Source organism: Balaenoptera borealis (genome assembly GCF_965194805.1).
Source record: "Balaenoptera borealis genome assembly, chromosome: 10".
In the NCBI taxonomy this organism is placed as follows: domain Eukaryota; kingdom Metazoa; phylum Chordata; class Mammalia; order Artiodactyla; family Balaenopteridae; genus Balaenoptera; species Balaenoptera borealis.
In genome coordinates, this window is record NC_138874.1 from 117,762,605 (window position 1) to 117,774,654 (window position 12,050).

Here is a 12,050-nt window from a genome sequence, read left to right on the forward strand (position 1 = left end):
CGGCTGCCGAGAGCCGAGGCCACGCCTGCGCCTCATCACCGGGTCTCCGAGGAAGCCAGCAGCGGGGTTGCGGAGGGGCAGCAAACCCGGGGGGTGGGTCCCAGAGCCAGGAGAGGGGCAGGGCCTAGGACGCTGCTCCCAAGCCAAGTGAGGAAGCTGAGGCCAGACGTGGGTGACACAGCTGTCACTGGAGCAGCCAGGGTTAGAGGGAGGGGAGACCCCAGGCGACACGAGCCAGCCAGGTCGGGAGAGAGCGGGCCTGCGCCCGTGGCAGTGCTGAAGGACGAGAGGGGACCACCCCAGGCAGCAGCCGGGAGCTGGCGGGGAGGACTCGGGGTGGGGGCCGTCTGACCTGCGGAGGTGAGGTCACCTTAGGACTCAGGAAGGGCAGCTTCAGGTAGGGGCTGGGAAAGTCAAGGTGGGAGGGCCATTAGAGGAGGGTCCCGGATTAGGGAGGGGGTCGCCCAGCAGAACTGGGGTGGTGGGTGCGGAGGATGGTGCCCGTGTGGGGACAAAAGACCGAGGGGCCGGCCCTGAAAGAAAGGAAGAGATGCTAAAACTGGGGTTTGAAAGACGTGGTGCATGTTAATGCCTGACATTTCCTAAATCACCGCTTTTGAGCACACAGTGCAGTAATTCCCAACAAATGTTCCCTGTTACCTAGAGGGTGCCTGTCCCGCCCGTTCTGTGCAGCTGCAGCAGTCGTGGGGCTGGGGTTTACTTCTCTTTGCCGCGCTGGGGAGGCACCGCCCCGCCTCCACCCGGAGGGGCTCCGCGTACCCGTCCCCCCGTCCCCCCAGCTCGGCCGCTGTCGCAGGTAGCGGAACAGACACTCTCGCGGCGGCATTTAGAAGCCTGCCCCGGGCGTCCTTGGAACAGCCCTGGGGACGCGCGACTTCCAGGACACCGTGCAGTAATCTCACAAGACACCCCACGCGACACACGGCGAGTGAGTTAAATCCCCCGCCTCACCCCTCAGGGTCCGGTGACCGAACTGGGCTGGCCCAGGGGCGGGAGGAAGACGCGGGGTCCGCGACCCCGGCTCCTCCGCGGTGTGCCCGGCTCCCACCTCACCGGCCCCTCCCCAGCCCGAGCGGCTCGAGGGCGGGGTTGGGGTGTTAATCCCAAGGCGAGGCCCGTGGGGCCTTTGATGTCCGCGGGGCGGGCGCGGGGGCGGCCTCGGTGTCCCGCCAAACTGGCGCCGGCGCCCCTGGGAGTCCAGGCTGCGGGCTCGACCCGACCGCTCGGAAGCCCTGCGGCGGGCTGGGGGCCGAGTTCGGCCGCCGGGGGCGCCGCGCCGACTCAGAGCCCGCGCTCCGGGGGGCGCAGCTCCCGCCGGCGGGTCCCCGCAGCAGCGCCCTGCGGTCGTCTAGAACGCACCACGTGTCCGCCTGCCTGGCGGCGGGGAGGAGACAGACGCGGTCCGGCCAAGGTTGGAGGAGAGGTCCCGCTGACCCCGCCGCCACCCCACGGAGCACGGGCGCCCCAGACCTCGCCGCCCCCTTCCCCGAGGCCAGCTTGGCGCCAGGGACGCAGACGGGGCCAGTGAGTAGTGAGGCGCTGGCGGCACAGGGCACTGGGACAGGGTGACTCTCCCTAGGCTAGCCCGTGCGGCCTGGGCTGCTCAGTCCGCGGGAGCCCTGTGCCCTCCTGGCCGCCACGAGGTGGAGCCAGGCAGCAGCACAGCAGAGCCCGAAGCGGTCGGGGACCCACAGCGGAGCACGGTGGCTCCCCTGTCCTTCCTGCTCGGTTCCTCCTGGGAGCCGGACGCGGACTCATCCACGTCCTGAGCCAGCAGACCCCCTTTCTTCCTGTCACCCGAATCTGGAGACAGCTCCCATGGCACCAGAGTGAAACCCAGCAGAGGGTCTGGGCAGGGGCTGGGGGGTGGAGAGAGAGAAGGGCCAGCAGAGCCCGAGGGACCCTCTCTGACCAGCCCCTCCCCACCCTGTCTGGCTAGTTGCCCGCCCACATTCCTACCCAGCAGGCCAGCAGGCTGCCGGAGACACGCCCTGTCCAAGCCCTCCCTGTGCTGGGAGTAGTGATGCGGACCTCTGACCCCCTCGGGTGTGCACACCTGTCACCTCTGGCACTGCAGACCCACGGGGGCAAGTTGGACAGAGGAGACAGCTCGGCACTCCACAGGACAGGCTCCCAGCCGGGGTGCTGGGTGGGAAGGGGCCGTCCTCACCTTCCTGCAGCCCAGGCCAGCCAGGTGGGGGTGGGGGGGAGATGAAAGGCTGTAACAAGTCCTCAGTTACCACCTCTCCCTTCACCGGCGACACAGGCCCGCCCCTCCCCCAGACATCTTGGAGCCGGGGGAGGTGTGAACGGCCTCCTTTGTGCCTCTGAATTGAAGGCAATTAGGTGCTACTTGTCTGTGGGGGGCATTTGGGTCCTCTTTGCAAACCCACCTCCCACCCACCCCGCTCCTCCTGAGCTTATAAGTGCAGCCCAGCCCTGCCAGACCTGAGGCGGACCCTGTGCTCATCCTGGCCCTCCTGTCCGGCCGGGGCACCCCATTCCCAGCCCTCACCGTCTGTCCAGAGGCAGATCCTGAGTGTGGCCGCACCGTCCAACAATGCCTCCCTCCTCCGCCTTTCCTGGTGCCTGCGAGCCTGCCTCCAGCCTTGGCTCGGTGGACCGGCTCTCCCAGAGAAGCTGCGCGGGGCCAGCGCACACCACCAGGCCCGCCGAAGTCTCCCGGGGGAGCCTGTCTGCCCCAGCCCGGGTGTGCAGCGGAGGGGACCACCCCCAGGCCGTGGGCAAGGAGGAGGTGAAGCCCTCAGGAGTGTCTGCACCGGGGACGCCCACACCTGGTAGGTGTGGGGATGGGGGGCCTTCCTTCCCAGGTTGGGAAGGGAGCTGGGGAGGGTTCAGGAGCAGGGTCACACATTTGTGTACTCCGGCCGCAGGTGGGGCATTCTTTGCAGGGCTGGGGCTTGCGGGTTGCGCCGGACCCGTCCGGCCGGTGAACCCTTCCCCTTGGAAGCAGAAACCACAGTGGCGGTCTTCCCTGCTCAGACCTCTTGGAACTTCTTTTCCCCCCCGCCCTGGAGGGGCTGCCCCCACCCTCTCTGAGCCAGGATGCCCACCTTAGCACTCGGTACACGTGGCCTTCAAGCTCGAAGTCCTTGGGGCCCGCTTCTGCAAGAGGGTCGCAGGTAAGTGCGTCTTGCAGCTCACGAATCTGCTCCGTTCGGAGGGCTCACCGTGGCTCCTCCTGCAAAGCCGGGTGCCTTCTCTCGGCATCCAGACTATGGCCTGTTCGCCGGCCGCCTGGAGTCCTGCAGGGTTGCTTACGGAGCCCGTTGTGGTTCCATCCTCGTGAGCTTCCCGTGGTTTCCAAACTTGATGGAACGCTTTGTCGTTGGTGGACGGGGCTTTCTTAGTCCGTCTTTTAGTCTTTGTGACTTAATGACCGCTCTTAGGTGTCAAGTCCTACATGGTCAAAAGTGGGGCTGGTATTATCTGTAAATTTGCATGTTTTAAAAAGTTTAAATAATGACCATGGAGACATCTTCACCTCATGGGGGTTCTTAGTGCTGCCCCCATCTCATAATTAGAAATCAGAGAACAGACCTGCAGGAGACAGGGCCTGGGTACATGGGGAGTCCATGGGAGGGCTTCCCCAGACCGCAGGCCTTTGCCGAGGGTGGGCTCCGCCAGCCCGCATTGCACCCCCACCCCGCCGTGAGTCGGAGTTACTTGTCTGCGGGTGAAGGAAACTGGTTTCTGGAAGGGAGCACGGGGCAGCGGGTGAGGGGCCGGTGTCAGGACTGCTGTCCACTCCGTCGTCCTCTTCGACATCCACGCCTCTGGACCCCCTCCACACTCAAGCTGAAGGCGAGGAGGGGTGTCGCCTTGGCCCAGCGGGAGGCTGGAGGGCGGGCTGCTCTCCTGAGGCCCCGCTGCCAGCACCCTCTGCGGTCACAGCTGGTGGCACCTCCCGGGGGGGGTGCCCTGTCCCCCCAGGCAGCACTTCCAGCCGCACGGAGTGGGTGCCCTCCCGCCCTCCCCCAGGGCTGAGCCAGGAGGCAGAGGGCGCTCGGGCTCCCCGTGTGCGCACAGCCTCCACGGCGGAGCAGGTCAGCGCCCTGGAGCGCTCCTCCCGGCACCGCCGCTGCCTGGGCCCGCTGGAGCACCAGAGGCTGGCCCGGGAGGTGCAGCTCCCCGAAGTTCAGGTGAGGGGGCTGGGTGGGCAGGGGGGTGGCCCGTCGTCGCCCTGCTCTGATCTCGTTTTCCCCACAGATCAAAACCTGGTTTCAGAATCGCCGCGTGAAACACAAACGCCACCTGCAGGGCTCCCAGCTGAGCGCGCCCTTCCCCACAGCACTCCGTGCGCCCCTGGCGCTCTGCCCCCCCACCCTCTGCCCTGGGCTGCGGCCTGCAGCTGCTGTGCCCATGGGCATCCTTGCCTGGGCCCCCGGCTCTGGCCCAGCCTCTGGGCTCCTTCTGGGGTCCCTGCCGAGCGGAACCAGCCTCCCTGGCTTCCATGTGGGCCTCGTACGGCAGACAGCCCCCCAGACGCCGGGAGCCCGGTGCACACGCTGAGCCCAGCTTTGCCCTGGGGAGCCTGGCGCCTGTGCGCCCCGCCAGAGACCCGGGATGCCTTTTTTATTTATTTATTTATTTATTTATTTATGGCTGTGTTGGGTCTTCGTTTCTGTGCGAGGGCTTTCTCCAGTTGCGGCGAGCGGGGGCCACTCTTCATCGCGGTGCACGGGCCTCTCACCATCGCGGCCTCTCTTGTTGCGGAGCACAGGCTCCAGACGCGCAGGCTCAGTAATTGTGGCACACGGGCTTAGTTGCTCCGCGGCATGTGGGATCTTCCCGGACCAGGGCTCAAACCCGTGTCCCCTGCATTGGCAGGCGGATTCTCAACCAGTGCGCCACCAGGGAGGCCCCCGGGATGCCTTTTCAGGACGTGTGGCTGCCCAGGAGCCCACAGCTGAGGCCGGTCAGACGCTGGGCCTCCGTGCAGAGCTGCGTCTGGCGTCCCTGCAGAGGCACGGCGATCCCCTGTGTGGGCACCTGGAACCTTCCGGCCTTAGGACTGCGGAGGGTTTACAGTCGAAGGCGTTTCAGAGCCACTTCATACCTGAAAATTGCCAAAGGGTTGGTTTAGGAAGTGATGGGTCAGCAAACGGTCAAAGGCCAAAGTGTACTGCGCTGCCCGGGCCCTCACACATTGGTAACAAAGTTACCCTTCGTTAAGGGTAACTTATTCAACAGAAGGTTTCCAGTTAGGATAAATGAAGTCGGATTCTTATGCTATATGCTTCCAAGCTTTGCGCATGAACATGGAAACTGGCAGAATTAGGGGGAAGTGAAGGTGCTTCTCACCTTGGGGTTTGAATTCCACGTTAACAATGACCCCGAAGCTGGAAGCGGGAAAGGAACTGAGGTGACTGATTTCCGCGGTGGTGATGGTAGCTTCCAGAGCGCGTGTGAGCCAGGGACTGCTCGCCGTGCTGCCCTGCTCCTTCCTTTGCTGAGGAAGGACCCACGCAGCGTCTGGCCTGCTCCCCCTGAGCTGTCCTCTGTCCTCGCCTGCAGGGCTGTGCCCCCGGAGCAGGAGAGAGAGGGCCCCTCCCTGCCGGAGGCGCGCCTGGAAGCCGCCTCACCGCTGGAGGAAAGAGCCAGGGGTGCAAACTTTCCGGAGGGTTCTGACACGGCACTCAAAGGGTGTCTGCACCACATGGGTGACAGCGGGCGAGCCGGGGCGTGGGGATGACTCCGCGGTGAAGGGCCAGTTCAGAGGGGACCTGGGTGTTCATTACAGGATCACTTCGTATTCATTACAGGAGTGCTTTGGGGGAGAGTAGGAGGGATTGAGGAAGAGGCAGGTGATCGGGGTGGGTTCTGAGCAGAAAGTCTCCATGCAAGAAACAGAAGCCTGGGTGGCGGAGGATAGAGCCGGGCCAGGGTGGGAGCCGCTGCCGAAGGCCAGTTGGCGCCTTTGGGATTTTGGCCAAGTTCGCAGCAGCACCGTGTGGGCCTTGTTACTGCATCGCGATTGTGGCTTACTTTACAGAGGTGGGGCTTTTACAGCTGTGTGCAGCCATTTATTCAAGATTTCTTGTGGGATCGGGATTTGCTTAAACGTGTACAGGTTTGTGTGGTTTCAGCTGTTTGAACCTTTGGTTCAAAAACGCCTGCCTGGATTCTCTCTCGACCCTAAAATCTTAGCCAGTGTCTAGCTTGTCTCGTTACTTCTAAGCTACCCAGTGGTTCAGGGGAAGCTGAGTGATGCTCAGTGTCAGTGTGCCGTGATGTGTGTGTGTGTGTGTGTGTGTGCGCGCCTCTGTGTGTGTGTGTGTGTGTGTGTGTGCGCCTCTGTGTGTGTGCGCGCGCCTCTGTGTGTGTGCGCGCCTCTGTGTGTGTGTGTGTGTGTGTGTGTGTGCGCGCCTCTGTGTGTGTGTCTCTGTGTGTGTGCACACCTCTGTGTGTGTGTGTCTCTGTGTGTGTGTCTCTGTGTCTGTGTGTCTTTTGCCTGAGTGCTGTCGCCCCTGCTCCCAGGGCTTTGGGTGTCACTTGTCTGCAACCTCCGCCCACTTCTGGGCAGCGGTGCCCCCTTACCTGGTCCCCTCTAACCCACGGTTGTCGTGACCAGCAGTGACTGGTGGGGCCGCGCTTCCCAAGCCCGCCTTCCCTCCTGCTGCTCAGACAGGCGCGTTAGAGCCTCACCCGCTGGCAGGGACTGGGCAGAACAGTCTAAATCCCAGTTTAGGGAAACAGGGACTTTGCAGTGGACACTGGCTGGGGTAGCTGGCCTTGAGCAGGAACCGGGTGAACGAACACGGGAGAGCCCACGGCTCTGCCAGGTCCGCCTCCTCTGGTTTGGGAGCAAGACCTGGTGACAGTCTGCAGGGCCTCGTGCCTGAAACTTATATGCAGAAGATTCCAAATCCATACGGTAAGGTACATAGGCCAAATGTTTACAGCGGAACCAGCTGGTGAGGTCTACGGGCTGTCTGTCTTGCTTTATTCTCTGCAGTTGTCACAGGAGGTGCTGGGCTGGGCTGCTTCGGTGTCGGCCCCTCCCCTTCCCAGGGCCAAGCGCGTCCCTCCGCCCGTGCGCCCCCCCCCCCCCAGTTCTGAGCCACCCAGTTCTTGGCGCCCAGGCAGTGACGCCTGGTTGTGGGTCACGAATGGGTGCTCTCAGCCAGGCCACCCACACAGGCCCCATAGCCGAGTGGAAGGAGCGGGCCTGCAGAACAGACGCGGCACTGCCAAGCCCCCTTAAGGGTGTGGGAGCACCTCCCCCCCCCCCACACGACCGCACAGATTCTCGGTCCTCCTCCCGCTTCAGTGGCCCCTGGTGGCAGAGGACCTGCCATATCCAAGACCATCGCTGTCCAGGGGTCAGGACTACCAGGGGCCACAGGGCAGGGCTCCTGGCCACCAGGTGGGAGCACAAGCCTCCCGGGGCGGCAGGTAGGCGCCAGCACCCAGGCCTCTGCAGCTGGAGGGCTCCGTGTCGCCCCCTCCCCAGGCCGGTAAGATCCTCATTCCCAGCTGTGGTGGTAATTGCAAGAGACAAGGGGGCAGGTGGAGGGAAACCCCTCCACAGGGAAGCCATTCACCCAGCGCCTCTGATCTCCACCCCACCATTTACCGGGACAGGGTCCCCCTGAGACTGGCGGCCTGTATGGGCGTCACCTGGCTTTTCCGAGGGCTGCCTGGCCCCGGGCTGTTCTCTGTGCTGCTCAGCTGAACCAGAGCTGATACAGGACACACTGGCCTGCTCTGCTCGACCTCCTGGTGGGGACTCCTGGCCTATCTCCCTGCCCAGGGAGCTGCCCACAAGGGACCCCACCCTGCGGCTGGGGCAAGTCCGGGACCAAGGGGAGGGTATGCCCGGCCAGCTGTAGTGACTCCGAAGGGTTTCCCTCCCTGGGCCCAGGAGCCATACCCTGCAGCTGCTGACTGGAGGATAATGGTAGAGAGCAAGGCAGAGCCACTGGCTGCCTGGATCCAGCCGTGCCTGCAACCCACCTCTCTCCCCATCACAGGAAACACAGGTGTCTGGATCAGGCCACTGTTCCTCATGCACTCAGGGTATTGTATATACCTGCTTCCCTTCAATACTCTCAGTGGTCCAAGGGGAGCCTCACCAGCAGAGCCAGCCCCCAGCCCCCTGGTGAGGATGGACCGGACGGAGAGTGGCACTGTGGGGGTGGGCGGCTGCCTGAGCAGGGAGGGCCCTGGGGGCTGCACACCCTGCCTTCCCTGCTGCGGCCCGTGCTCTTCCCACTGGGCCCGTGCTCTTCCCACTGCCGAGCCTGGGGCGACCACTGGTAAAGGGAGCCTGGTGTCTATGAGCTCCGTTCGCTGGGCTGATTAGCTGATAAGATAAGCCTGCCCGTCGCTGTTGAAGCTCAGTTCACTGGGCTCCCTCTGTCCCTTTTCCTGCTGCAGGATGTTAAGGCCAATAGGCTCCAGGGCCAGGGAGTTCCCACCTGGACCAGCGGCCGGTGCCCCAGGCAGCGCTGGGGGGCGGGCTGTGCTCACTCCAGCCCTGGGAGTCCTGGCCCGCCCACCTGGCACCCGCCAGCGCCCTGGGAGTGTCCTGCCCCCATGACCCTGGTTATCAGAAAGCCCCCCACCCCACTGCCCCCCCCAGCTGATGTGTCTGGGAGTCGTTTCATTCCCTCACGTCGATGTATTTTTTTATTACGTTCCCTCAAGACCGCTCACTCTTACTGATGTGCCCCCCCCAATGCCCCCACCAGCACGGACGAGAGGAAAGCACACGACGGAGACAGCTTTGCTTTCAGCGCTTCAAAGGTCAAAGCTTTTCCACACTGAACTTTACATGAAGTCACCTTTATTGACATTTTCGAAGAGAAAATCCACTCATTCGTTACAAGTATGATGAAGGTGGAGGGAGCAGCCCTATGGCAACCCCCGCTGACGCCCTCCCCCCGCCCCGCTTCTCCGCACGTCCGAGCCCCCTGGTCCCAGACCCAGACCCCGCAGTGGTCCCAAACGGACTGCCCCGCTCCTGTTCCGGCACCTTCTGTAACTTTTCAGGGCAGCCCCAGTGACAGTCACCGTGGAGCTGGGGCCTGCTCCGCCCCTCTCCCACGCTCCTGCAGGGGCAGGGCCTGGACCGCGCCGTCCACAGCTCTAGGGCACACACGGAGGCGAAGGTTACCCGATGTAATTGTCCTACGACGGGCGACCCCTCCCTCTCCCTGCCCCCACCCCCTGATCCATCATCCTGATGGAGGAGGGCAAGGACCCCCTGGCCCCGTCATCCTGATCCATCCCCGAGCCGGCGTGCGGGACGTGGAAGCAGGTCCAGAGGCAGGTGCGTGGCGGGGAATGGGCTCTGCGGCGCGGCAGGACCTCGGCGCCCCATTTTCCCATGCCCTACACCTCTTTAGGCCAGACCCTCAAAGAAGTATATGCATAGGAAAAAGGAACAGCGAGCGGCGTGGCCGGCACAGGCGCGGGTCCGGGAGGGTCCGTGCTGGGTCGGGTGAGGCGCAGGGACAAGCTGCGGGCTCGGCTGGGCGGCTGCAGGCGTCCTGTGGGTGCGAGCGAGCGGGACGGGCTGGTGGGCTGAGGAGGAGGCAGGGAGGCCGGCGGGGCCTTACCTGGTCAGCCTCGGGTCCGGGGTCTCTGCGGGCGAGCGGGGCCAGGAGCGAGGAGGAGAGCCGCTTGCTGGCTGCGGGCTCTGCTGCTGCAGCTGCCGGGCGCCCCTTTATGCGAGGCAGAGACCTTGGCGGGTGGCGCCCGGAGCAGCGGCCGTCATGTGCGGTCACGGGCTGCTCTGTGCCAAGGACCCCACCCGCCCCCGCACCTGCGAGATTGGGGCACAAAGACCCGCTCTGAGCAGAGCGCCCAGCCTCGGCAGGCGGGCGGCAAGGCCCACGGGGCCGGGGGCTGCTGGCCAGGACCTGGGACCGGGCCAGCCCTGGCCGGCAGCCTCCTCCGGACCTTATCTCCCCACGAGCCTCTGCTTGCGTCACGGCCCAGAACACACAGGGGAGAGAGAGCCTCCAGGGAGGTGGCACCTCTCCCCTCCCCTCCCGGCCTCCCGGCCTCCTGCCCCGGCCACGGAGCCCCAGGACCCCTGCCTCAGGAGGCCACCTGGGGCTGGGGCTGCCAGGAGTCCAGAGGATCTGGTGGGGGAGCTCTGCCCGGCCGCACGCCCGCCCGCCACGCCCGCCCGCCACGCCCGCCCGCCGTGTGCTCAGCTCTGCCCCAGGGCCCCAGGCTGTCTGGAGAAGGGCAGGGGCTCTGCAGTCTTGGGGGGACACTGTAGGGACAGGAGAGGGAGCGGCACCCAGGGGACAGCTGATCGAAGACCCAAGGCTTCCCACACAGAGACACACACAGGCGCGCCAACCCTCTCCCAGGCCCAGGGGCCCCAGGAGGGCAGCTCAGCCTCCCGCCGTGTGTGGGCGTGGGTGCAGTCAGTACCCGCTGGAGGGGCAGCTGGCTCCACGTGGGCGAGGGTCCCCACTCTGCTCACGAACATTTCTGACCTGTGGGGAACGGCAGAGGTGGTGGCCTGAGTCTGAAACTGACCGGCCATCACGTCCCCCACCTGTCCCCTGGGTCCCAGGGGCCCCTCCCGTGCAGCACCCACAGCCTCTGCTCCCCCTCCGCCCCCGGGGTGGTCCGCGCCTCCAGGGCCAGGGGCGGTCCCCCTCCCTGCCTGAGGGTCCAGAGAGGCGACCCCACCCTGCCCGCCCTTTGCCCTGAGACCGGCCCTGGTGTGTCTGTGTGTCTGCTGCGTGTGTGGGGTGCAGCAGCCCCTCGGGCGCTCAGCCAACCAGTGGGGCCTCGGGACTGTTGCTGAAACCCCGACTGAGGGGTGGGCTCCTGGATGGGCAAAGGCAGGCGGAGGGCACAGGTGGACGTGTGAGGGAAGCCAGGTGAGAGAGCGACCACCCATGCCCGTGGACGTGCCAGGCCCTCCTGACACACGCCCGCCGTGGCCTGGACCCGTCCCGGCTGAGCAGTGGCTGAGAAGCTGCAGACCCGGGGCTGGGTGGAGGAGGTGGGTACCCCTGCCGGGAGGCCATCCGCAGTCCAGGGCCTCTGGGGGCCTGCAGCCTGGCAGCGGGCGCAGGGTCAGGAGATGCCAGTGGGCAGTTGCTCAGGGCTCTCCTGGGCGGGTGGGAGGGGCCGGGCCGACCTCTGGGCTGCATGGGGCCACAAAGGGGGTGTCAGACCCCGACCTCTGCTGGGCAGGGGAGGGGCCCTTGGTGGAGGAAGACCCCCCGCCCCGCTCCGGGAGCTCAGAGGCCCGAGGGGGGCCGCCTGCTGAGTCTCAGGCTGATGGGTGAAGCCCCAACTCGAGTGTCGGCTCTGGGACCATCTGCTCAGGCCCCTGTCCTCTGGAGAACCACTCGGGGTCCTGCTCTCCCCACCCCGGGGCCTCCCCATCCTGAGCCTCCATCGCCCTTCACCCTCCCCCTCGAAGCTGCCTCCCTTGGCTCTTGGGAAACACACTTGCACCTTTGACCTTGGGCTCAGGTGGGTGGGCGATGGGCCTGCAGGAGAGGAGGCGAGAGGCAGATGGATAGAGAGAGAGAGAGAGACGGAGAAACAGAGACAAAGACAGAGACAGAGAGAGACACAGAGAGACAGAGACAGGGAGTTGGAGGGGTGATGGGTGCAGGAGGCCCTGCTGCTCTAAAGCACCTCGGAGGCCTTCCCTTGTCTTCTTAATCTTACCGTCCTGATTATAAAATCAACACCTGCTAATTACAAACCACGTTTTGAATTCAGAAAGGCATAAAGAGAAGATGGGGCAGGGACGCACCAGCCCAGCGTCTCCGGTGTGTGGACCCCAAGCCGTCCGCTGCTGTGCCGCTGGCCCTGCTCCCGTCACCCCCTTAAGCCCCTGCGTCCACTTTCCCTCCGGCAGTGGGAGTAGCTGGCCCTCTACCAGCGGGAGCCCGGGGGGCTTGGGTGGGAGGCCAGCTGGGGTGAGGGGGCTGGACCCACTGTTTCCCCAAAGGCGGCAGGGAGTAGATTCTGTGTCCAGGAGATTTCCTCAGGCTGCCACATAGAGCTAGGCAGAG

The 12,050-nt window shown here is 65.0% G+C and overlaps 1 protein-coding gene across 1 annotated transcript; it reads left to right on the plus strand.

Annotated features, from left to right (window-relative positions):
- Nucleotides 1–371: 371 nt before the first annotated feature.
- Nucleotides 372–6,215, plus strand: VENTX (VENT homeobox). Its single transcript, XM_082406711.1, is given in 5 exon segments — nt 372–949; nt 1,330–2,819; nt 4,024–4,184; nt 4,252–4,359; nt 4,361–6,215. Coding segments are annotated over 4 exon segments (936 nt in total). The 5' UTR covers nt 372–949; nt 1,330–2,581; the 3' UTR covers nt 4,790–6,215.
- The last annotated feature ends 5,835 nt before the right edge of the window (nt 6,216–12,050 follow it).